General features: G+C 37.6%; 1 protein-coding gene across 7 annotated transcripts in view; it reads left to right on the top strand.

Moving 5' to 3' along the window:
• The window catches only part of LOC106075948 (complement C1q-like protein 4), a 106,764-nt gene extending 81,268 nt beyond the window's left edge, over window positions 1-25,496 (top strand). For 3 of the 7 annotated variants that reach the window (XM_056003764.1, XM_056003759.1, XM_056003760.1), the window contains 3 exons: window positions 19,071-19,443; window positions 20,713-20,924; window positions 22,217-25,496. In XM_056003764.1, coding sequence (XP_055859739.1) covers window positions 19,158-19,443; window positions 20,713-20,924; window positions 22,217-22,423 — 705 coding nt within the window. In that variant the 5' untranslated portion in view covers window positions 19,071-19,157 and the 3' untranslated portion in view covers window positions 22,424-25,496. Of the gene's footprint in view, window positions 1-8,020; window positions 8,102-16,448; window positions 16,526-19,070; window positions 19,444-20,712; window positions 20,925-22,216 lie in introns of all 7 variants that reach the window. The other 4 variants (XM_056003762.1, XM_056003761.1, XM_056003763.1 and 1 more) reach the window with 4 other exon arrangements.
• The last annotated feature ends 1,582 nt before the right edge of the window (window positions 25,497-27,078 follow it).

Below are 27,078 nucleotides of genomic sequence, written 5' to 3'. Positions count from 1 at the left end.
GTCTTCTTCCCATGATCGTCCCTCCAGTTGGTGGCTCGGAACGGCTAATAAGCATAAGTATGATGACAGCATCTGGAAAAGTCACTCTAATTAGTGCCTATGCCCCCACACTATGCTCGCTTCAGGAGGACAAAGACATGTTCTATGAAGACCTCAAAGAAGCCATTGCAAACATTCCTCAAAAAGAACATATGATCCTCTAGGTGACTTCAATGCCAGAGTAGGATCAGATTACACTACCTGGCCAGACTGCCTTGGGCTTTTTGGAATCGGAAAGATGAATGAGAACGGACAAAGACTTCTTGAATTCTGCACATACCATAAGCTCTGCATTACCAACACATACTTCAGAACAAAACCACAGCACTGTGTCTCATGGAGGCACCCTAGGTCTGGGCACTGGCACCAGCTGGACATGATACTGACACGAAAAAAGGACATTGGAAATATACTGCTGACACGTAGCTACCAAAGCGCGGATTGCGATACTGATCATACTTTAGTGTCCTGCCGGACAAGACTGTTGCCAACTAAGATCCACACATCACAGGGAAAAAGAAAATCACGCCTGAATACCACTAGCACAAAAAAATCCTGATCTTTGAACCGAATTTGAGAACAAATTAGAGGAAGCTTTTAAAAACTTCTCTGTGACTGAGGTAGAAAAAGCTGGACGTTTATGCGTGATACAATCTACCAAACATCATCACTGGTCTTTGGAAACAAAAACAAGAAAAGCGAAGACTGGTTTGAAGCTAGTCTACCAGAAATGGAAACTGCCACTACGAACAAGAGAGCAGCCATGCTAATCTACAAGAAGGATCCCACCCCAAGCAACTTAAAAAGGCTCAGAGCTGCACGTAACAATGCTCAAAGAGTAGCGAGACAGTGTGCTAACAAATACTGGCAGGAGCTATGCGAAGATATTCAATCTTGTGCCGACTGTGGTAACATAAGAGGACTATATGAGGGCTTGAGAAAAGCCTTTGGACCTCACACCAGCAATTGTGCTCCGCTCAAGTCAAAAGATGGCTCAATCATTAGTGATCGTGCGCTGCAAATGGAGCGATGGGTAGAACACTATGCAGAACTCTACCAGATTGAAAACGCAATCTCACCCAATGCTGTTTCCAACTTCCCATCACCAGTTTTGACGGAATTAGACGAAACGCCCTCAGTAAAGGAGCTGAGCATAGTAATTGACATGCTTGCACATGGGAAAACACCCGGAGGAGATGGCATTCCTGCTGAAGTCATTCAGGCTGTAAAACATGCCTAATCAAACCACTCCATTAACTGCTAAGCTTGTGCTGGGAACAAGAAATGGCCCCCAGGAATTGAAAGACTCCAACATAGTTACAACTTATAAAAAAAAAGGCGACCGCTCTGATTGTAAAAATTACAGAGGCATCTCGCTGCTTAGCATAGTCGGAAAGGCTTTTGCTAGAGTATTACTAAAGCGATTACAGATCCTGGATGATCGTGTTTATCCAGAGTCGCAGTGTGGCTTTAGGGCAGGTAGATCTACAACAGATATGATTTTCTATCTGCGACAGCTACAGGAGAAGAGCAGAGAACAAAAGCAGTCCCTCTTCATAGCATTTATTGATTTGACCAAGGCCTTTGACCTTGTTAGCAGAAGCGGTCTGTTTGCTGTACTAGAGAGAATCGGCTGCCCAAATAAGTTAAGAAACCTAGAGTCAGCTTTTCACGAAAATATGTAGGGCACTGTTCAGTTTGAAAGTTCTTCCTCCAGGCCATTTTCCATCAAGAGCGGTGTAAAACAAGGATGTGTACTGGCCCCTACACTATGTGGCATCTTCTTCTCAGTCGTACTAACCAGTGCTTTTAAATGCCTGGAAGACGGAATATTTATCCATAGCAGATCCGATGGAAGGCTTTTTAACCTGGCACGTCTTAAAGCCAAAACGAAAAGGCGTCGTATCTTGATGAGGGAGCTCCTTTTTGCCGATTATGCGGCACTCGTATCTCACTCACAAGGAGGTATACAGAAGCTAGTGAACGCCTTAGCAGCTGCTTGTCAAGAGTTTAGCCTTACTATAAGTCTCTCCAAGACCGAAATCCTGGCACAAGACGTAGCAGAAATACCTATAATACATATTGGGAACCAAACCCTTTCAGTTGTGCAGGAATTTACCTACTTGGGTTCAACAATTGTCAGTAACCTAGACTTAGACATCGAGCTGACAAAAAGGATAGGAAAAGCTATCACAGCATTGGCAAAACTCTCCAAGCGCGTCTGGGAAAATGGTAAATTGACCACAGTGACCAAAATCCTAGTCTACAACGCCTGTGTTGTGAGCACTCTCCTTTATGGCTGGTCAACATACATGTTCCAAGAGCACAGATTGAATAGTTTCCACTTGCCCTGCCTGAGACGCATAATGGGCATCTCTTGGAAGGACCATGTCTCCAATCAGGAAGTTTTAAGATTGGCCAATATGAACAGCATGTATGCTCTCCTGACACAAAGAAGATTACGCTGGCTCGGACATGTCACCCGCATGCCAGATGGTAGAATCCCGAAAGATATCTTATATGCTGAGCTTGTGGAAGGAGTCAGACCCAAGGGCCGCCCAAGACTAACATATAGAGATGTCTGCAAGCGAGACATGAGAGCCACAGGCATCAGCAAAAGTATGTGGGAAAACATAGCCAAAGACCGGAGTGCATAGAGACAGACTGTGCGTGCTGGGACAACCCTTGCTGAGAACAAAAGAATTGAAGCGGCCTTAATCAAGAGGGAAAAAAAGAAAGCTGCCCTGCCCGCTAGCCCTGAATCAGAGGCATACACATGTACGAATTGTGGCGAAGTCTGCCGTTCTAGAATTGGCTTGATTAGCCACACCAGATTCTGCCCCGTCTCAAGATTAAGCCAAAACCAGTGACTCATTTGGGCGCATCCATTGCTTTTCGAGACAAAAGAAGCCATACAATTAAATAATTGGTTATTATTTTTAATTGATTCATGTTTCATTGGACAATGAATAAGTGTGCAAAGTTTCAACTTGATCCGAGTAAGGGAAGCGGGAGACGATTGGTGCCAGACAGACGGAGTGTTATGGAAAGTGTGTGTGTGTGTGTGTGTGAGTCTGTGTGTCTGTGTGTTTTCTATGGTGACGGTGTGAAGAATTTAGCGATTGGATGCTGGTTATGTAGTGTAAATAATGCTAGATAGTCGACATTGTCATAAGCCATAAGCTGTCTTGGATACACCAGACGGATCCAGGATGCCAGTGTGTAAAGACTCGTTTTCATTGTGAGTTAGATTTGTTTTAAAATATAAGTTTATTTCATTTCATCTCAGGTTAAATGTTGTCTATATTGTACTAAAAAGTTGTATTTAGTTTTGTTCACAAAGAAGTTATTCAAGTGATTTCAAGGTTTGAAAGTTTAAATAATAATACGCCTACAGCGGTTTAGTTGTCCACCAGCAGTTCATGGCCGTCAACAGCTCGGGGGGAGCTGAGCTAAGCTTTGTAAACATGAACATGTATGAACCTCTTTTTGTGATTCCCTTCAGTCAAAGTGTTACAAGGTTACCTGTCGTCATAGAGAAGTAGGTCCTACATAGATGTCTAATTCATAAAGTGCTGTTTGTGAGTGTGTTTCGTGTGTGAATGTTGTTCGTATTAGCATCTATATTGTTATTGTACTGTAGTTACGCTGAAATGTTCAATTGTAGTCAAACTGAATTTCTATTTGATTGGACCAATAAAAATTATCTACTCTATCTTATCTTATCTTACTGTGTTTCGAATCTCTTATTCACGTTTTAGACGCCAAGTGAATGATTGGAAGAAAGCAGCGTGTGTCTTCTATAAGAGAAATAGTTCGTTTCCTTATATAAAAGACTAATAAACTATCTACACTTCGTTTAATTATAATTATCTAGGTACTTATCTTGGTACTAATCTAGGTACTTATCTAGGTACTTATCTAGGTATTTATCTTGGTACTTATCTAGGTACTTATCTAGGTACTTTACTAACAGAGCTTTTACCTTGATCCAAATGCATGAAAATACAAAAGCGTGTTTCGTGCAGTTACAAGTCACTGTGCTATTAGAAGCTTGTGACATTCAAAGAGCTTTGTTTAACTTATGAACAGAACTGTCGTCCGTGTATAGGAAACATTAATCATGCGTGAACAAACGATTATTGGTCTGTGATGATTAAGTTTGACTTAAGTCAATAATCTCAGGGCGAACCTCGGACTCGCAAACAAGGTTTCAGTACCCGCCCACTTCCGGTCAGAGCTGATTTTGTGGGGATTCTGTACGTTAGTGTGCATTAACACTAGCTTTATAACACTAGCCTTTTACACTAATTGTGCGTGTTTTGATTTCGGGCGCCATATTGAGGAGAGCGGAGGGCGCCATCACGAAAAGGACGTCCGTCTCATCTCGTGTGTAGTTACACTTAAATCCTTTGTTAGTCATTATTACTGTAGTTTAACTGGTTTCCTATCATACAATTGTATACATTAGGAACCTATTGGGACATTGTTAACCTAGAACAAAAAGTTATGATTTTACAATGATCGCTCAGCATTAGGAACCTATTGGGACATTGTTAACCTAGAACAAAAAGTTATGATTTTACAATGATCGCTCAGCATTAGGTACCTATTGGGACATTGTTAACCTAGAACAAAAAGTTATGATTTTACAATGATCGCTAAGCATTAGGTACCTATTGGGACATTGTTAACCTAGAACAAAAAGTTATGATTTTACAATGATCGCTCAGCATTAGGAACCTATTGGGACATTGTTAACCTAGAACAAAAAGTTATGATTTTACAATGATCGCTCAGCATTAAGTACCTATTGGGACATTGTTAACCTAGAACAAAAAGTTATGATTTTACAATGATCGCTAAGCATTAGGAACCTATTGGGACATTGTTAACCTAGAACAAAAACTTATGATTTTACAATGATCGCTCAGCATTAGGTACCTATTGGGACATTGTTAACCTAGAACAAAAAGTTATGATTTTACAATGATCGCTAAGCATTAGGAACCTATTGGGACATTGTTAACCTAGAACAAAAAGTTATGATTTTACAATGATCGCTAAGCATTAGGAACCTATTGGGACATTGTTAACCTAGAACAAAAAGTTATGATTTTACAATGATCGCTAAGCATTAGGAACCTATTGGGACATTGTTAACCTAGAACAAAAAGTTATGATTTTACAATGATCGCTAAGCATTAGGAACTTATTGGGACATTGTTAACCTAGAGCAAAAAGGAATGATTTTATTCTTTAGAGACGTTTAGGTACTGGTTCTATTTGGCTCAAGTCTAAAGCCTCCGTGGTGTTCTACTTCTTTGGTTACAAAGCTACAATACAATAAAATACTAAGCAATCCATTAGTGACGTTTTTTTTTATATCTGTACCCAAAACGTCATTGTAGCAATACATAAATGCTTTTTGAGGGTCTGATCCCGCCTGACCGCTGACTGACCCGTGGCAACAAAATATAGTGTCATTGAATACCAGTTTAGAATGAGAGTGATGGCCTCCACAGTGAACGATAAGCTCCGAGACTTCAGCTCCGTAGAGCCCCCTATAAAACATTTTCCTTGTCCCTTGTGGTAACGAGACCAATTAAAGAACTTTGAGGAACTTGATCGCAGAATAATTGTTCGCTGATTTGTTTTTTAAGTGACGGGAAAAGAAGTGATTGAGAGAGAGAGAGAGAGAGAGAGAGTAAGAGAGAGAGAGAGGAAAGACAAAGAATGTCAGAGAGGAAGTTAGAGAGTAAAGAAGGAAAGAAAGAAAAAGATTTATTTGAATTTAAAAACAAAAGTCTTTAATGTAATGCAGCGGTTCCCAACCTTTTTAGCTCCGCGGACCCCCTAATACAATTTTAAACTATACGTCGACCCCAACCATAAAATCTTTTTCGTTCATTGACTTATGTAAATGGGATTTAGCTAGTGTTAAATTTTCATCACTATGTCATTAGATCATATCCATAGAAATGTTTCATCCCGCAATGGTGTTACGACGCATTTAGTGAACAGTAATTTCATTGGTTACAAAAGTTTACTGCAACAACGAAGATGTGTTCCAAAACATATATTTTCGAATAACAATTATATAAAAGAAAGAAAGAAGTAACTACCAAATAAAAAATTATTTCTACGTTCAATGCTGATACATTCACTTAAGCTATAAGTCAGTGTTCTTAAATCTATCTTTGTTATTCCCACTTTTTTATTTTATTGTTACTTAATAATAATATAATCTTATTAATCTTCCAAACCTAGGTTATCCAAAATATAAATGTAGTTCGACTGTAGTACAAATATGCTTGTTACAACACGTTAGAGACACACACAAAATCTATTTTAAAAAAACTTCCGATGAAAATAGCCCCACAAAAAGTATCAATTCTCCGATAGTCTTATTCGACCCCCAAATGGGTCGCGATCCACATATTGAGAATCCCTGTTGTAATGGGAAGGGAATTGTTGAAATGGGATTTTTGGTTCCGTTAAAATGACATTGTTGATTGTGTGGAAGCAGATTGTTGATTGTGTGAAATAGGTAGGTGATTGTGTGGAAGCAGATCGTTGATTGTGTGAAATAGGGTAGGTGATTGTGTGGAAGCAGATCGTTGATTGTGTGAAATAGGGTAGGTGATTGTGTGGAAGTAGATCGTTGATTGTGTGAACTAGGGTAGGTGATTGTGTGGAAGCAGATCGTTGATTGTGTGAAATAGGGTAGGTGATTGTGTGGAAGTAGATCGTTGAATGTGTGAAATAGGGTAGGTGATTGTGTGGAAGCAGATCGTTGATTGTGTGAAATAGGGTAGGTGATTGTGTGGAAGCAGATCGTTGATTGTGTGAAATAAGGTAGGTGATTGTGTGGAAGCAGATTGTTGATTGTTTGGAAGCAGATTGTTGATTGTGTGGAGGTATATTGTTGACGATGTAAGAATTACTGTCAACGAGGTAAACTTATCTTATATAATACAGACTTTACTTCAATAAAAAAGATGATTACGTCCTACGCGTCATGCATTCAGTCATGCATATTAGCCAATGACCTAAATTATGCCAAGTCCCTGGTTTTTCTGGCTAGCTCAGGCAACCCATTCCAAGCTGTAATAGCACTAGGGAAGAAGGAACATTTGTACAAATTTGTCCTATCATATGGGACGAGGAATGTGCCTTTATCTGTGTGCCTTTCTGAGTATATTTTTAGATTTTGTATTTGTATTGCAAGATTATGGTTCAGTATTTTGTCTACGGTTGCTGCTTTACTTTTGAGTCTTCTGTCCTGTAGGCTTTCTAAATTTAGTGATTTTACTAAAGGTCTAGTCAAATGTGAATATTTGTTTGTTATGAATCTCACTACTCTATTTTGTGTCTGTTCCAGTTTCATAATGAAATCTTGTCTTGAGGGGTCTCTAACAGAGGATGCATATTCTATTATTGGCCTAACCAAGGTTAAATAACATTTTAGTTTTATGTTCTTTTTTGATGTATAGAAATTTCTTTTAATAAATCCTAATGCTTTGTTTGATTTTTTTATAGTTTCATCAATATGTGGATTCCATGACAGTTTTTCATTTATTATAACACCTAGGTATTTTGGGTTTTTAGTCTGTGTTACTGGTTTACCATGAATAAGATAAGTGGAATTAATTTGTTTTAGTTTTTTTGTTACTCTTAATAACTGACATTTTTCTGGGTGGAAAGACATGCTCCAATTCCGTTCCCATTTCTGTAATTCATCCAATTCTCTTTGTAAAATATCTGTATCTTGTGTTTTTTTTTTTATTGTTCTAAATATTATGCAATCGTCTACAAATAATCTGACTTTTGTTCCTGAACTAATGCAATTTGGTAAATCGTTTATGTAAGTTAAAAATAGTAGTGGACCTAAGACTGTTCCTTGAGGTACGCCTGAGTTTACTGTTATTGGTGTTGCTTTAGAGCCATTTATTATTACAGTTTGTTCTCTCCTTATCAGAAAATCTTTAATCCACTGATGCAATGGACCATCAATGCCAAATCTTAATGAACTACACAAACCTTTCTCCCAACAAGCTTGGTAAGTCATGTGATTGAAAGATACAAACAAGAAAAACATTAAAAATACTTTTTTTTTTTATAGTATATTTAATGTGTGATTGAATCTGTTAGTTTGGATCTGTCATGTAGTCTTATGCATGACTGTTTGAAATCTAAGCGATTAGAAATACTTTTAGCAATTTTTGTGTTTATCTTGTAGCTTTCTCAATACGCTATGATCCTATCACTTGTCTGGACCAGTTCGAAAGGGGGAGGGAATAAGGGGATATCTTGGTGAATGTTTACATTATCGTTTTTTAAATGCATAAAAGGGCTCGAGTCCTCAAGGGAACTTATTCAACTTATACCACCACATCTGTCAAGTACGATTTCTTTCCCTTGTTTGAGATACCAAACAAAATAATTAATTAACAATAGTTAATTAACAAACTGGTTAATTTTTTTTAAATTGATTCTTGTGTATTCAGGTAAAAGAAATAATTGTGCAAAATTTTAACTTAATCCGAGATTGAATGTGGGAGAAATAACTTTTTACAAACTTTTTACCAGACAGACAAACAGAGCTGACATAAGCATTATAAATAGTCATCATGTGAAGAGGTGTCTTAGGGTTGATGTCACCCAGTTCAATTCGCTTAGGATGTCACCGCCCCTCTCCTCTAAACTGAACAAAATAAACTTTCGCTAAAAGTCGTCGTTCCTTCTTTGTACTTTTGTATTCTTCTTTTGTTGAAACATAATACAAAGAGCTATTTCGCTACATCCATTGAATGGTACTGAACTAATGTGCGAAGATTCTTTAAAGAGTAACGTGGTTTCGGACGTTTTTTTGCACCTTGCAGCCTCGCCCACGGTTGTAGGGCTTACGGCTTACATGGATAAGGAGATACTTTGAAACAGAGACTAAGATAAGATAAGACTAGCTGACTAAGTGCCATGATAACTTACAACCACACTAGATGCTTCATTTATGATAAGACTGTTTGCCTCAATCACAGTTCAACAATAAGACATTCATGAAAACGTTTTCCTTGTTAGTACCTGGGATTGACTTTGGAAAACTGGAGCTTGTTCCGTCAACTCCTACAGGGTGTCCACGGGCTACAACGTTGATCCGTTCCTACATCGCGTCCTAAGGAAATATAAAATACGCTTAAAATGAAGCAGTGACTTTAAACTAACTAATAATTAGGAGGAGGGAGCTACAGAAGATGGTGGAGACACTGGGGCAGGTAAATCTGGAGAGGCAGCTGGGGTAGAGGGTATAGGATCTCTTGCAGGATCTCTTGCACTATCTTCATGAAATCATGCTGCGGGTTAGCCTGGAAGAGTATGCATGCATACGTAACAATATCTAGAAACTTCTCTGCTTGTCAATACACATTCACGAAGCTCCACTGGAGCGTTCAGACTGCAGACACTACATTGCATCAATCTTATAACAATGAAGTGCTACACGGCTTTGAGTCTCTAAAAGCTTTGAGGGCTGACCCTTAACTATTCAGTGATCATTAGTCTGAAGATTTTGTCTTGTGTGCGCCCATGGGAAGCTGCTGTGTTGAGGGGTGTTTTCTTGGAAATGTTTTAAGATATAAATACATTTTTAAAAAAAAAGATAAAGAAAGAATATGACCCCTAAAAAAAATTAAAGGCCTTACGAGATTAGCCATATTCGTTTTACGAGTAAGGTCAGACCATGAACATTTAATATTAAAACGTTCATCTCATGAACTTATTTAAACTGGCACCCTCCAGTGCCGTTAGGTGCATGGGGCGGCAAGTTGTCTTCACAGAGATTGGTCATAGGTGATTATCACAACCTCCTTCCAGCTGGTGCCAAAGGATTTTGGTTTTTTTTTAAAGAAAGAGCGACGCCATGCTCTACAACTACGTGGACGGGCCATGTTTTCAACTTCCTCTTTTCGGCCTCCACTTTATGGCTGAATTGAGGCTTCCTCTTTTCGGCCTCCACTTTATGGCTGAATTGAGGAAACATGTTTCGTCTTGTCTAAGAATATCTCACGCGAATCCCATACGACGTTCGGTAACCATTCCACTCGGGGGTCGAGTGCCCGTCATTACTGCTGCCATAATCGTGGTGTGTTATTCCCAGAATAGCTGCTTAGCCATTGTTGGTCTCTTGCTAACCTTTATGAATGACTTGCACGTCTAGCATGTGTAGTTAGCCGTTGGGACGTTGGTTGTGTCCATGAGGTGGATGGATTCTTCAAACGATATGATAGCCCAGTTATATATATATATATATATATATATATATATATATATATTATTCAGTACTGAAGAGATTACATGGCCAACAACACATAAGACACTAACATAAGTTTACGGTTTACACAACAGTTCACGTTAACATTGTCCATGAACTGTCCAAACTTGACGATCACTGGGTTGTCCTTTGTCCTCTGTTGTAGACGAACGAAGATGCTGGGATTCTTTCGGAAGGATCTTTCCTAATTTCCTTTGAAAACTTTATCTATTTTTTTTATTTAATTTTTTTTTAAACTTTATCTATGTTATTTAGATCCTTCCAGTATAGTACTGTGAACTTAAGGAACACATTTTTTTTTTAGTTTTTATATATCTGTTTTCTATTCTAAAATTTGGTCAAAAGTGTTTTCAATATTTATAGAAACTATTCACTTATTGAATGCATAAAAAATATTACTTTATTTTAAATTCAATAATATTGATAACACAAACACAAACATATAAATAATAAAAAAGATAACAAAGCTACTTAAAATCTATTATTTTTAACTCCTGCATAGTTATCATTTACCTGCGGATAATAGTTATGCTTGTTCTGGGTGTGGCAAAATAAGTAGGTCACAGCTGGGGCTGCGCAGTCACGGGAAATACTGCATTCCTTACTAATCTTCGGACATGCCAAGACAAGTCTTATTATACTATAAAGTAAAATGAATCTCTGTAACAACAAGCGTGGTCGAGAGGCTAAGGTTCGACGCCCGACTCGGGCAGAGTTGCATTTACTGAGCGCCGAAAGGCAGCACGGAAAACCAACTCCTCCCCTCACCGGTCCACAAATGAGATTGGACCAAAGCGCTCTGAGCATGCTATAAGCATGAAAGTAGCGCTATATAAAAGCTATAATAATTAATAATTTGCTGACAATCAATTTGGGAAGTGCTAAAAACAAAATATATTATAAGATATATCTTTTTTACAATTTCAGACATTGTAATAATTTTGTGACTAATCACCTTCACCTGTTTCATAGTATGTTGAACCGTTGGGGCGCCACACATGATCTGCCGATCTTCTCCATTCTCTTGCTACCTTATGTCAGGATAAAAGTTTCTTTTATTGACAGGGAAGTTCATTCCCTTTTAATGTCTTCCCATCACTTCCTTTGCTTCGTCTTTACTTCCCTAGTACTGTTCTCTACACAAAGATCTTTGCGAGCCAAGAAGAACTCGTGATATGGCCGTTCAGACTTAGCTTTCACATTTTGTTTAACCAACAAAAAGTCAGAATGTCATCGTAAGACCATACAGACATAATAGCTGCGTGTTTCTGTTTCGTATTTCCTCGTTTGGGATTCGGTCTTTGTTAGGTATATCTTTTATCTTTGTAAAGCATCTAAACTTCGTGTCTAGAATCCTCCTATCTAATTCTGCAGTCCACAAGCAGTAGCGGCCTTAGGGGGTGGCAAGTAGGGCTACCGCCCCAGGCCCCGCGCCTGAAGGGGGGCCCTGCGATTGGAGATTCCATTGTCGTCGTCAACTTCGAAAACCAGATCAGTTCTCATAAACTAGGATATTCGATACTATATGATTTGATATGATACAAATTATGATGTAGTTCTTAGCATGATATTTTTGGTTTCGAAATACCTTTCTGTTTCAGTTAAGACAGCATCTTATGAACTGCCGATTCTAAGAGTTTATGAGATTAAAAGTTGTTGTTTTTTAAACCTTTCCGCGGAAGTTGTATCTGCGAAAGTCAATGAACTACTGTAGATCCTATTTCACACTTTGTTCTTGTTTTTATACCAAAGACAAGAGTAGTGTGATTTCTTTGTAAATTATTTGGCACAATAGCTACAGGAGGCCAATTAGCAAACAAAGGCTACTGCCACTGGAAGCATCTTGGTAATAAACTTCGGCAGCATGATGTTTTTTTTTGTGAATCACGTTAAGTGCGTGTCAGCGTGGTTGGATTGAGCTCTGAGAATGTCCAATGGATACCAGGATGCTAGAACAAAGTACTAAAGAATAGCTGAAATGGCGCGCAGTCCTCACAACAAGCAATTATATAAGAGAACAGTTAAACTTTATATGCTGACCAAATTCGACTAATTAAGAACACCGAGGCTCATGACCATGAAATCGAACATAGGATTCAAAATGATCTTATGGACCTGATGGCATCAGAAATGAAAGGGAAAGTTATTGATAAAATCAAATTTGCTAAATATTATTCTGTCATCCTTGACTGCAAGCCACAAGGAGCAGATGTCGATTATATTTCATTTTGTAAACGTGTCTGATAGAAATTCAAGGAACATCGAATCAGACAAAGATTCAGACGCAAGAAATAAAAACAATTTGATTAAGAGAGTAAAGACGAATCAACATTTTTGCCAACAGCGACACAAACCCGTTAGCGTGACGTTGTACGATATATATATATGGGGCCCCGCATATGACACTCGCCATTGCGCGCCATTGCAGCTCTGCTAAGACCGCCTCTGCCAAAAGATTCACTGGAGTACGTAAATGTCTTCATGACCAAATCACGAATCAGTCATATGTTCGTTATTGCAGGTACGCATTATCTTTCTAAACGGTGACTTAATAGCTGGAAAGCAAATAACATATTAAAAGTTCTTAGTACAATACCGCTTTTCAAGTCAGAACTTCATGGAAGACTTCATGGAAGACTCAGAAACCCGGATCCAGGAACCTGGACAGCTGATCTCAAAAACGCCTGTAACGATTTTCCTAGAAATTGAACAGTTAATGTGTATTGCTGAGACAAGAATTACTAGCTTGTTGACCACACGAGGTAAACTCTAGTTTGATCCTTATAATTTGTCAAAGTAAAAAAAAAATAAATGTAAATTCGGCTGGAGACTTATATCTAGGTCTAGAGCCAACATAGCGTAGTCAACCGTATTACTGTAATGATGCCGTAACTGAGTAAATTTAAAGTTGCTTCAATTGTATTGAATTTTATAAGCGTTGCTTATATTTTAGGTAAATCTAATATAAATTACATCTAGATTCTAGATCTAGAAATAGATTTAGACTAGATCTTAGTAGTTCTAAATCAGAACTTTAGGTCTAGTGTCTAGTGTTAGATCTAGGCCTATATTTCCATATAAGGAACATATCAATAAATAATCGCTTAACATATATCTTCCTTGCTGGCCGAATAAAACAAGAAACTGGCGGTGTCACGGGTTCGATACCCGAATTTAACCAAATTTTTTAAAATTATTTTTTTGTTTATTATATTTGAAGTTTAATAATAGAGGTATTGTCCATTTAAAAAAAAATGTTTTTCTTGTTTGAATCGAGACCTCCTATCAGTTCGATGTGATATTGCAAGTAGTCTATCCAGTGAATTTTCACAATCAAGTTCTTCTGTCACAATCCAGTTCATTTCTTAATTAGTCGGTGCGCCAAATGTTTATGAACGCCTATTTATTTACTCAACTCTTTATTGAATACAAAGAAACATTGGAGTTGAGTGCGGGAATTCCCGCTGAAAGCGTGTTCAAAATATCAAATTTGATTTTATGATAATAACATTTTAAAAAATTATTATTGTTAAACCAGAATTTTTAATATGTGGACAATTACCTTTGTTTTTAATTCATAAGATATAAATAAACTGTCAAATTCTAGGAAAATCCTTAGAACCATTTTCGCAATCCCTGTCCTCACAGCCATGAGGAGTTTGCAATGTAAAGAAGAATTGTAATAATAATAATAAATTCTTATCAGTAATTGTATCAGTAATTGTATCAGTAATTGTATCAGTAATTGTATCAGTAATTCTCCGTCTCTTAGTTTCTCTACATTTTTCTGTTATTTTGTGTGTCTGTTTCTATTAGTATTTTGTCTGTCTATATATATGTCTGTCTTTCTGTCCATCTCAAGGTCTCCTACACCTCTTTAGTTTCCGCTACACTCCCTTTATTCAAAAGTTTCTTCCCTTTTTCTGACCTGCACACGAATTGAATTTAAAAAACTGGGGACAAATGTTATAAAAGTAAAACAAGAAAAGAAAAAAAAAAATAGAGTGAAATAATTGGTGACCTTTCACCTCGTGACTTCAATGTTCGTAAATGACCACATCACGTGACATGACAGAGGGCGCCACAGGGCTACAAGTTGAAGCTAAGAGAGATCCAGTCACTTCAACATAATGCTTCATTAGTGGTCTTTTGACAAAACACTCTTAAGAATGTCGCTTCTTGGAAAGCTCTAGACGTGTTCAAGAAGAAAAAAAAAGTGAAAGACTGATAGCTAAAGTTTAGGTGTTATTCAATGTTTAGAACTTTACAGGACCTTAAGTTTGTTTTTTTTTTATCTGAATGTACGGTTCACTAATGTTGTCATTTGTGATGTAAAGTTTGTTCTTTGGCAACAATTCTTTCTAATGAAACTATGCAGTTGTGCATGTCGAAAACCTTTTAAGGTTTCTAAACTTTTCTCCAGAACTTTTCTGACGTAAACTTATTTGGCGAGACATTCAATTCAAGTTATTCAAACGCTACTACACCACAATAATATCTACAGATCACCGCCGTCCGTTTTCACTCCAGAAATGTAAAAGAAAGTGAAGATCTTTAAGTTGTAGGGGGGTAAAGTTCAGGTCGCAAATTTGTTAAACATTGTTTTCTTTTTTTTTTTTCACTGGTCAGTGTAACATAATTAAAGATCTTGGCGTCATACATTTTTCACGACACAATATTTAGAGTCTAATAAAATTATTTTTTTGACACAAAGATCTAGACCAAATCAGATGAGTGCACACAATTATAAAAATCAGGCCTACAATGTTATAGTAAAAAAATATAGAGCACTATGATATTGAAATCAATAACTATCTCAAACAGACTCCGTCCCTCAAGTCTGTATTTTCTTCATCTTTCTATCCCATATTTTTATTTTCCATTTTCGTCTGCTCCCAGAATCCTTTATAAAAAAGAAGCCGAATACAAATGATTGCATATGTTGTACAGTATTTTATGGTCAAGATAAGTTTATTACATTCAGTGTCTAGATTGGATACGCTAGTATTTAAGATTATGTCCCTTAAGTGAGTCTTAAAAGAAGATTATTTATTTGTGATTCGTGTTATCGTTTAAGTCATAATTATAGACTCATTGTCCATATACCTTCACCAAGTCCTTGTATAAACTTTTAATTGGACACCATTGGAATTGTTTGCGTAAACTTTACAAACTTGAATAATAAACAAAATATTCATAGAAAATGATTGTAAATGAGAATACGCTTATCTATAAAATGAAAGTCTTGACACACATCTTGTATTTCTAACAGCTCAAGATACATCACTCATGTTTCAGATTTATCATATTACATTTAAATGTATGTCTAACAATTTACTGTTGTTGCTGTCCTGCAGAGTGCGAACATTCCAGCAGGCGACTTTGAGAGATTTCCTTTTATTGACTCGTTTGGGACTAGTCATTTGTGGGCTAATGACTGCATTGTCTCCATCCCGCGCAAAGACAGATGGAAGTCACTCACAAAGGCCGCGGAATACACATTTGAGACCAAAAGAAAATCCGCTGCGGAGGGCAGGCGCAGACCGCGAAAGGAAAATCTCAATCGACCACAGGTGGACAATGGTTATGCTTGCTCTGGATGTGGCAAAATATGTAGGTCACTGCTGGGGTTGCGTAGCCACGGGAAATACTGCATTTCTCATTAATATTCGGACTCGAAGACAGGCCTTATTATTATGTCCAACAGTTACAAATATCGTTCTTGAAGTTAGCACATTTTTGTTTGTTTATCACAAATAAAATATTTTTAAAAAGTTGAGTTTTCAAAGAAAAGGTTGACAGCTAATAGAATTTGAATGCGTCTGAGCAAAGCAGCTAAGGAGTTAACGCCCTTGGCTTGTAAGGAACAGAATAAAATTAGCCAGTGATTGACGGACAAGGTTATTTTAAAAACTAGAAACACAATGGAAAGACATTGCGGAAAGGAAAAAAAAAAGCAGAAACAATTTAATTTATTTCGTGTCTGGACTTGGGTTTGTAGTTTTATCTAGACTTACAAATATTAAAAAATAATAATAAACAAAAGAACTCATGTCTAAAACTGTAAATTCTTTACAAGAGGTAAACGCTGAACTATAGGACAAGAGCTCTTCTTTGTGAACACGAATTCAGATCTAAGCCAAGAACAGATTGCAGGTATGAGTTTCAATATAACATTCAGATCTAAGCCAATAACAGATTGCAGGTATGAGTTTCAATATAAAATTCAAATCTAAGCCAAGAACAGATTGCAGGTATGAGTTTCAATATAACATTCAGATCTAAGCCAAGAACAGATTGCAGGTATGAGTTTCAATATAACATTCAGATCTAAGCCAAGAACAGATTGCAGGTATGAGTTTCAATATAACATTCAGATCTAAGCCAAGAACAGATTGCAGGTATGAGTTTCAATATAAAATTCAGATCTAAGCCAAGAACAGATTGCAGGTATGAGTTTCAATATAAAATTCAGATCTAAGCCAAGAACAGATTGCAGGTATGAGTTTCAATATAACATTCAGATCTAAGCCAATAACAGATTGCAGGTATGAGTTTCAATATAAAATTCAAATCTAAGCCAAGAACAGATTGCAGGTATGAGTTTCAATATAACATTCAGATCTAAGCCAAGAACAGATTGCAGGTATGAGTTTCAATATAACATTCAGATCTAAGCCAAGAACAGATTGCAGGTATGAGTTTCAATATAACATTCAGATCTAAGCCAAGAACAGATTGCAGGTATGAGTTTCAATATAAAATTCAGATCTAAGCCAAGAACAGATTGCAGGTATGAGTTTCAATATAAAATTCAGATCTAAGCCAAGAACAGATTGCAGGTATGAGTTTCAATATAACATTCAGATCTAAGCCAAGAACAGATTGCAGGTATGAGTTTCAATATAACATTAAGATCTAAGCCAAGAACAGATTGCAGGTATGAGTTTCAATATAACATTCAGATCTAAGCCAAGAACAGATTGCAGGTATGAGTTTCAATATAAAATTCAAATCTAAGCCAAGAACAGATTGCAGGTATGAGTTTCAATATAACATTCAGATCTAAGCCAAGAACAGATTGCAGGTATGAGTTTCAATATAACATTCAGATCTAAGCCAAGAACAGATTGCAGGTATGAGTTTCAATATAACATTCAGATCTAAGCCAAGAACAGATTGCAGGTATGAGTTTCAATATAAAATTCAGATCTAAGCCAAGAACAGATTGCAGGTATGAGTTTCAATATAAAATTCAGATCTAAGCCAAGAACAGATTGCAGGTATGAGTTTCAATATAACATTCAGATCTAAGCCAAGAACAGATTGCAGGTATGAGTTTCAATATAACATTCAGATCTAAGCCAAGAACAGATTGCAGGTACGAGTTTCAATATAAAATTCAGATCTAAGCCAAGAACAGATTGCAGGTACGAGTTTCAATATAACATTCAGATCTAAGCCAAGAACAGATTGCAGGTATGAGTTTCAATATAACATTCAGATCTAAGCCAAGAACAGATTGCAGGTATGAGTTTCAATATAAAATTCAGATCTAAGCCAAGAACAGATTGCAGGTATGAGTTTCAATATAAAATTCAGATCTAAGCCAAGAACAGATTGCAGGTATGAGTTTCAATATAAAATTCAGATCTAAGCCAAGAACAGATTGCAGGTACGAGTTTCAATATAACATTCAGATCTAAGCCAAGAACAGATTGCAGGTATGAGTTTCAATATAACATTTAGATCTAAGCCAAGAACAGATTGCAGGTACGAGTTTCAATATAACATTCAGATCTAAGCCAAGAACAGATTGCAGGTATGAGTTTCAATATAACATTCAGATCTGAAGCAATATATTTGATTGACAATGAATATGTTTAGGGTTACCAGACGTCCGGCAAAAAGAGGCCATTTTCTCCTTTTTGGGAACCTGTTGTTTGTTTACGATTGGTGACTGAGGTCCATTCACGGTCGTTGGGTTGTAGGTTGTAGGCAGCTAGTTTAACTAAACCGCTGTTGTTTATTATGTTATTAATTCTGAACATAAACAGTCAAAAGATTTATTTGAAAAACAAAAAAAAAATGTTAATAACTTTTGTTGACTGTATACATAGACAATTTTTAACTTCGATTTATAGTTATGTAGAAACACAAGTGAAATAATATCTTGCACAATTTACCTCATTCACCAATCGTAAACAAAACAACATTTAGCCAACATTTAGTCCATTCTTTTATGTTGTCCTCCCATCGCTTTCTCTGTTTGCTTCTTCTTCTTTTTCCTGGTACTGTCCCCTGATGGATGGTCTTTGCGAGCCCAGTGGATCTTGAAAAATAGCCATATATTTTTAGCTTGCGTTTCTTTGCAATAGTTAGCAGGTCATCGTGACAGTCCAATCGCTGCAGCAACCCTGTCCCTAATCTCTTGGTTTGTGATGCGGTCTTTGAAAATGATGCCTAGGCTCCTTCTGTAGCATCTCAATTCCATTGCTAGGATCCTCCTCTCTAGCTCTGCAGTCAGCGTCGAAGAGTCACAAGCATAAAAAAATGTGGCCTTGACCAGGGAGCGCATCATTCTGATTTTGGTGCCCAGAGCCAAGCCCTTGTCTTTTCAAATTATACAACTACACTGAATATAAAATTTATGGTATTTTTTTTTAATTAAAGAATATTTTTTTTTTATTTTGTTATTAAGATTTATAGACGTTGGCTGAAGATTCGAACCAAAGACTCCAGACTCAGATATCCTACTACTAACAGTGTCACGTGGTAACCCAGCTAGATGGCGGTGAAGTTTTCCAATCTCCTGTTCGTACTCCTCCTTCTGTCCCTCGCTATGACGTCATCAAAACGCGCGCCTCGCCGAAACCGGAACAGGGCTCAGATGAGAGATTCCCAGGTGGCTGACGGGACGGACGACGACGTCTGCGAGCTGGAGGTGACCTGCAGGAGCGGAAAGAGCCTGCCCGTGACCCTTCCCATCAAAGGGCCACGTGGACCCGCCGGAAAACCTGGTTCGCCGGGACTTCCTGGTAAACCAGGCCCCGCAGGAATGCCAGGTGACTCAGGTACATATATATGTGTTTATATATTTATTAACTTGTTATACCAATAGTTCAAGTATTGATTGATTGATTTTTTTTTGCAAATTTGACATTGTCTTTCTTTTTTTTTTTCAGTCAGCAATGTTCCTACGTAAAGAGAAAACAATATTGAAAAAATAATACTAGCCTAATAATAATAATATCGAAAAACCAGTATAAGGGTATATGTGTGGTCACCAAACGGTATAGAGCCACTTTGCATGTATAGGGATAGAGGAATTAAACTAAGACGATCGCCTTATAGCTCTCACCACTGCTCTACCTTTACATAGTCCCTGGCTATTGTGGTCATAGGGCAGCTGGTCGTGTAGTATGTGCTCTGGGACGGCCGTTTCGATTCGAACCCTGCTCATCCTCCTCCTGGACTTTTTGGGCTTGGGTGTAATAAACCTTCTAATGCTGAAGAAACACCAGGATCATTTAATAACACAAATATTCTCAAAGGTGACCTCTCAACTGACCAATAGATCTTGAGACGATGGCTAATAGAACTACTTTTATCACTGTGATCACGTGACGTTCAAAACAAAAGATGCACCTTCAAGTCTTGAGCTAGTCCCGCCCTTTACATTTTGTTTTTGGTCTTTTTTTTTTCAAAGATGAAATAGCTTTACGTTTACTGGATGTTATGTAGTCTTTTATATGAGCCAACAATAACTCTTTCTCTCCGTAATTATTTACCACATTCTGGTGGAATCAACGTTGGTATCGTTAGTTAGGAGAAAGTAAAGTTCCCCTTTCAGACCTTGTGGTCTATAGGGCAGATGATGTAAAGGTCATCTGTTTCTGTGGCTTACGGTTAACGAGGGTGTCATGTGGCCAGCACAACGACCAACCGCCTTTCCTTTTCCCCGACTAACGTTAGGTACTCATTAGAGCTGGGTGGACTCAGAGGCGCCCGAAGATCCTGAAGTCTTCACCAGGATTCGAACCCCGGACCCCGGTTCGGTAGCCAAGCGCTTTCCGCTCAGCCACCGCGCCTCCGTTAGTTAGGCGAGAAAGAGTTAACTGTCCTAATTCTGTTGGAATTGACAGTATCATATAGAACTTTTATAATATTGCATTACACATAACAAAACAATATAACAACAGAAAATAAAATATACATAAAAGTGACATTCACATTATTGGTGTCAGAAGATGACATTTACAGAATTCTCGGTAACAGATACATGTATTTAATATTATACAGTTGTATCTTAACAATACATTTATTTTCCCCATTTGCTCCAGCAGGCCGCGATAATGACGACTCAATAAGGGTCGCTTTCTACTCTGGTCTCACTAAGAACATCGGGCCCTTCAGCAAAAACACTGATCTCCTGCTGGACAGAGTGGTCACCAACGTCGGGGACGCCTTTAACTCTGAGACTGGGCGGTTCACAGCCCCTTTCAACGGAACTTACGCCTTCGCTGTCACCATTTCTGCTCAAGGACGCTCAAGGGTAAAACATTGTTTAGATTTCTACGTCAGATTTCTTCGCTGATAAGTAGCTACTAACTGAAAAAAATAAAGTTGCCACTTCACTTCTTGATTATAAACTTTTTGAATTCAGATCTTTTATAAAATATATATAAAGATTAATTACTTTTAGTTCTAATTATAATTATATCAGCCTTGGATGTGAAAAACTATGTAGATCTCTGCCGAGTCTAGGTAGCCACATGAAATATGCCCTCTCTTTTTAATCTTCGGGTTCAAGGACAAGATTTTATTGTTATTAATAAATATCTAAAATAATAATAATAAAAAAAAACATGGTCAACCTACTCATGGCAGGAAAAAAAAGCTAAATATCTTCCACCTCCAATGCCTAAGGCGGATATTTAAAATAATGTGGCAAGATAAAATAACCAATGAAGAAATGCTACGGAGAGCAGGCTACCAGGACTTCCGCTGTGTTATCAGCAGCAGACGCCTTGGCTGGCTTGGCCACTTTTGTAAAATGCTAGAAGTTCGACTTCCACAAGACACTTTGTATGGCGATCTAACAGAAAGCAGAAGAGCCTCTGGTTGTCCACTTGAATGGTATAAGGATGTTTGCAAACGCGTCCAACAACCAATAGAAAAAAAGATTACTTTTTAAAAACCAAAGCTAATTTAAAGAAAAGAACCGTTAATTACTGCAATTTATCTAAAAATAGCAGTGTTTAGCTCCCTTTCTTCTATATTAATTAGTAAAAATTGTTAACTAACTGGTTAATTTTTGGGATTGATTCGTGAATTGTCATGGACTATGAATAATTATGTAAAATTTCAACTTGATTAGGAAGTTGGTGGAAAAGCGTGTCTAAAAGTGAGGAATTAAATCAATAAATACATTCACATCTCTCGTTAAGTAGCATTTATTCCCCTTATTTCGACATTATACAAAATAATTAATCACAAATAATTAATTAACTAATGGTTAATTGGCTAATTGTTTTTTTTTAATGGATTCATGTTTTGTCAGGTACAATGAATAATTGAGCAAAGTTTCAACTTGATCCGAGAATGAAAAATGGGAGAAAAAACCTATTCAAACTTTTTACCAGCCAGACAGAGTTAATATAAGCTTGGTATAATAACGTATTAAAAGGGGTGCTTTTTTGGACATTAAAATGACAGACAACCTTCGGAAGCATTTCATGCTAGAGACCTTTCTTTAAAACTTGTCTACTTGTAAAACGAATTTAAACGAAACAAACACAAATCTATGTACGGTAACTCTCTTTTTCTTTTTTGTCATCTTTCCAGGCAGCTGTTGAACTGGTGCATAACGGAAAGCTGGTCGTTACGATCTGGGCTGAGAGCGTTCCACTGTGGTCGACGGCTTCCAACAACGCCATCTTGACCCTGGAGGCCGGTGACCAGGTCTGGCTGGTGCTCCTCAGCCGCGCCTCCTCCGTCCACGGCTACATGTACACCACCTTCTCGGGTCATTGCCTCTATCGGGGTCTTTGACGAAGGCTGGGCGGACAGGCCCGGGGCGATGGAACGCCTGAACATGGTCTCCGCTAAAGGGGGATCCGACATCGTTGTGGGCAAAGGAGAAAGGTTCATGGAGGTGGACGGCAAGAAGGGGGAGAGCCGCCTCGTGGCAGGAGACGGAGAGAAGAACGAGGAAGCTTCGGAAGGTGCCGCCGATGATGACAAACTTAAATACGACACTGAGGAGGAAATCGTTATACACAATGTTGAAGGCAACCACGTGGGCAAGGCGTACTACGTCACGGAGGAGACGCAAAAAGAAACCGGAAATTCTGGAAGCGACGAAGATTTCGGCAAAGTCCACAACAATCATCATGACAATAAAGAGACACCGGGAATTCCCTTTGCCCAGAACGTGTCCTACGCAGACAATTACGACTACGGTGGCGGTGACATTTCAAAAGGAAGTTTCTCTCACAATATGGGTTCAGAGGCGGAGCCGGAAGAGAAGTATAATGAGCACAGAACCCCATCCGCAGATCCGCCATCGTGCGATAATGACGCTTACATGGTTTTGTTCCCCGACAAATGCGGCGTCGTGGAAATCGTCAACGGGCAATACAGAACCACGTCCCACTCCTCGCCTCACGATTTCGGCGAGTCAGGGGCGGTGGCGGTGGGTGAGAGTGGAGGGAACATTAACGAGGTCGCTTCGGTGCAGGCGGCGTCTGACAACCGTAACCATAGCAATAGAACTCTTCATTCTTGGAGTAGTTTGTGTGTGTTTGTAATCGCTGTACTGAGTGTCATTCCCGTATCACTAGCCTCACTTTAGTCCTGACCTGACCTAGATATCTATTGCTAGTAGAAGCCACTTGTACATAACGTCTTCACTAATGATGATTATGATGTATATCTCTGATTTTGTCCTACCATCAGGATGTATTTTGTGTGACTGATGGTCCTTTACTATTGACCGTGAATACCCTCCATCCATTTTTTGTGTCTTCTTTATTGGAATTTTAAGTTTTCTCTGAAATATCTTTGTGATACATTAAAAATGCTTTTTTTTTTAAACCTCACATCTCCATAGAAATACCCAGATCCATAGAAGTCGAAAACATATTAAGACAAAAAGGAGATACGTAGAATAATTGCCTAAACAACGATACCACAAATTCTGGTTACAAAAACGAGATTCCAGTTTTTATAGTCTGCATTATGAGATATTGTGCAGAAGTACAATAAGGATACACTGCCGTAAAAAAAACCTACGACTTTGTGTGAGTTGAAATTTGCCTGCCATTTAGTTTAAAAAAGCAATCACAAAATCTTACCAACCTCATATAATTTGTTATAATTTTATTTTTAACAAAAGTTACTATCTCAATAACCACTCCTTCAATGACATTTCTATTTTAGATGTGTAACTTTTATAAGCAATTACGTAGCATTTCATTTATGGGTCCGTGTGCAAGTTTTGACTATTTAAAGAAAAAGTTTGAGAACCTCTGCTGTAAATGACAAAACAGGCTAAAAGCAAATGCAAGCGAGCTATCTCTGAAACATGTCATGCTTCGAAAGCAATTAACTTTTGAAGACCAACATTGAACTCTGCAGCTATCTTCGTAAACATTGAAAATGAAGAGTCTTCTCATCTTCCACCAAAACAGGGGAGTTAAAAATGTCTTATGAAATAAACGGTTTCTCCCCCTTATTAAAGCAACAACATTATTTCCTTTTCGATCCCTACCTTTCAAAGTAATGACCTTAGAGATAGATCTAAGAGTCTTGTACATTTTGTTCATTTACCAAGAGTTCACAATCAAACTAACCACAGAGATTGGCTAGCATACTGAATCATTTGAAAAGTAGTCAATTAAATTGTGTTTTTATAGGGCATTGCTATTAGTTGCTACTTATTTAGTATTTCAAAGGTTCACTCTCATTTAGCGTTTTTTTTTTAAGCACGATTAGGCTTCAATATTATTTCGAGTAGCTCACAAACTATTCACATTTCAAGTCATTTTGTGAAGATATCTGTTTGTATATCATTCAACTCCCACAGTCTGTTTATATCGCATATATCTTCCATCACTTCGTGTATTTATTATCGTCTTATTTTTTATAATACCTCTATTCATTGAAGTTACTCCTTCACGGAGGAACCTAGGAATGTGGGTGGACAGTTGATCTCAAAAACAGCTCTAACGATTCTCCTATAAATTTATAACTCTTAGAAAAGAAAAGCTCGTTGGCCACGCTGGGAAAGCTCTGGATTGACCGCTCTAATTTTTCAAAGTAAAAATAAATAAATGTAAATTTGGCTGGAGACTAAATCTAGGTCTAGATCCTACATCGGTTTTAAAAGGACTATCGCGTTCTTGAAAGGACTGTCGCGTTCGGGAATTTCCGAATGTAAGGCTTTATTGATTAAAGAGTTTAATAAATTAATCTTCAGGAAAATTCTGCACATTGTCTTCTAACTAAATGCTTATAAAAATATCATTGAAATATTAAAAGGCGTACTAGATCTATACATTCGGCGGGGTAAAAAAAAATGTTTTTAATTAAATCTAACATCCATTAGTTTTTAGTAGAAAAAACAATCGCTCTATGAACTGCATAGGAAGGTATTGTCGTTTTAAAAAATATTTTTTTGATTAATGTTGTTCTGGTTAATTTCATCGTTTGCATTCGCAGCCTAACTACTAGTTGAGTGACATCTGATGTTGGAATGGCTTCATTGAGAAGTACAGCAATACTTATTCATTGCTTTTGTTTTACGGTGTTGTACTTTTTTTTTTTTTTTGTACATTGTCGGGGAACAGTTTCGTAGCTAGGTCAGATATACCGGGTATATAAAGATTTTTTTTTTATGACAATACAGCAAAGCGACTTACATCTGCAGACAGGGCCGGATTTACATGTAGGCAACACAAGCTCTAGCTTATCGGGCCCCAAGAAATATTAAGCACTGATTCTGGACTTATAAAGGGCCCCATATCTGAAATAGCTTAGGACCTTTTCAAGCATGTAGCTTAGGACCTTGACCTTTTCAAGCATCTAGGGCCCTGCATTTAGAAAAAATAAAAAAAAAAAACAACACTAAATGTCACATCAAACATAACTCATCTTCCCCTCTGACTATTTCCCCACCTCCTCTGTACACGCCGCCTACCGCCCCCCCCCCCCCCCCCCCACTTTTGCGGTACTATACAACTTACAACAGTAGACCTACCGCTTTCTCCCGCACTTTTCTCTCAGCGTATGGTCATTTGTTTTTCTTTGATAGTCAACATCAAATACTTTTAAGTATAGAAATACTTTGTGTTCATCTATTGTTTTCGCTTGTAGCTTCGTGGGACTCTTAAGTCCCTCGGTTTTGTTTGTTCTTTGTTGAAGTAGCCTATAGCTGGATTAACTTTGTTTATTGTAGTCCTGTCTATAGGCCAGAGGTAATGATTTCTTGCCGTAGAATATACAGACGAAGCTTACCTCTGTAGGAACTATTACTTCTTGTACAGATCTATGAGTTAATCAAGTCTTTTTGTTAGTGATTTAAACTGTAAGCATTCACACGTTCAAAAATCATTTCATTCACGAGTGACTCTTGAAAAAAAAAGTGTGTGTGTGTTTGTGCGTCAAAAAAAAAAGGTTACTACTTTTGGGTCTTGATGTATCTGGGTATATTGTTAGCGTATGTTTTTGTGTTTGTAACCTAATAAAATACTCAGATAAACATAGAATTGGTTGGTGTTAAAGGACATCACATTCCTCGGATGCGTATGTAAAATCCATATAGAACGTTGCACAGGCTTACCTTTTTTTTTTTTTTTTTGAAAATTCAAATATCTTATTTAAAATACTTTCTGGTATGTGGCAAAATTTGTGCGTATATTGAGTGATGGCAGAAGAACCCAAAATATTTCGTTTAAACAAACAATAATTTGTCGGATCATTCCATGGGTAGAAACGTAAAATAATTTTGCCTTGTACGCTATAGTCGTTATTGCAATTTGCTTGTATCACTTGCATATAACGCATACATAATTTCACGTTACTTTGCTAGTTATTATTTCTTTTCATTTATATTTTCCTAGGTGTAGATATAACAAAATATCATCATCTGTAGACATTGGAATTGATAGTATTGAGAAGTAATGACAGAATTGAAAATAAAGCGCATGTCGACTTATAACGTAACTTTATTTCATATTTGACTGTAAAGAAAACAAAAAAAAAAATCTGGGGACTTCATGTGTGAGCTCATCTACCTGACCTTTGTGGTAAAACTTTTATTCTGCTGACAATCCACACGATTCCTATATGTGAGAACTGATAAATATAAAGTAAATTTGTTCTTCCCACCGCCATTTGGTATATGTCATTTTTTTTTAACTCTTCCGATTATCAGCTTAAATATCCTAGACATGTTGGCCAAGTCAGAAGTGGTCACTAAGTGATGCCCACATCACCTCCACCCATTTTATTTCCACAAGTGGGCATACCCAGAAGTCTAAATCTATTTCATTAAAATTGCTAATAGATATATAGTAACTGACAGCCATTAATATGTAATGATACCAGTGTGAGCAATTATACGTTATCTAATCTTAGTCATCTAGGGGGAGTCCATCGAGACGAATTCCCATTGTTAATTGCGCAATTGCCATGTCTGGGAGTGT

Source organism: Biomphalaria glabrata, chromosome 11 (genome assembly GCF_947242115.1).
Source record: "Biomphalaria glabrata chromosome 11, xgBioGlab47.1, whole genome shotgun sequence".
Lineage (NCBI taxonomy): Eukaryota > Metazoa > Mollusca > Gastropoda > Planorbidae > Biomphalaria > Biomphalaria glabrata.
The sequence above is the reverse complement of the archived record's forward strand: the minus strand, read 5'-3'. Positions and strand labels throughout refer to the sequence as shown.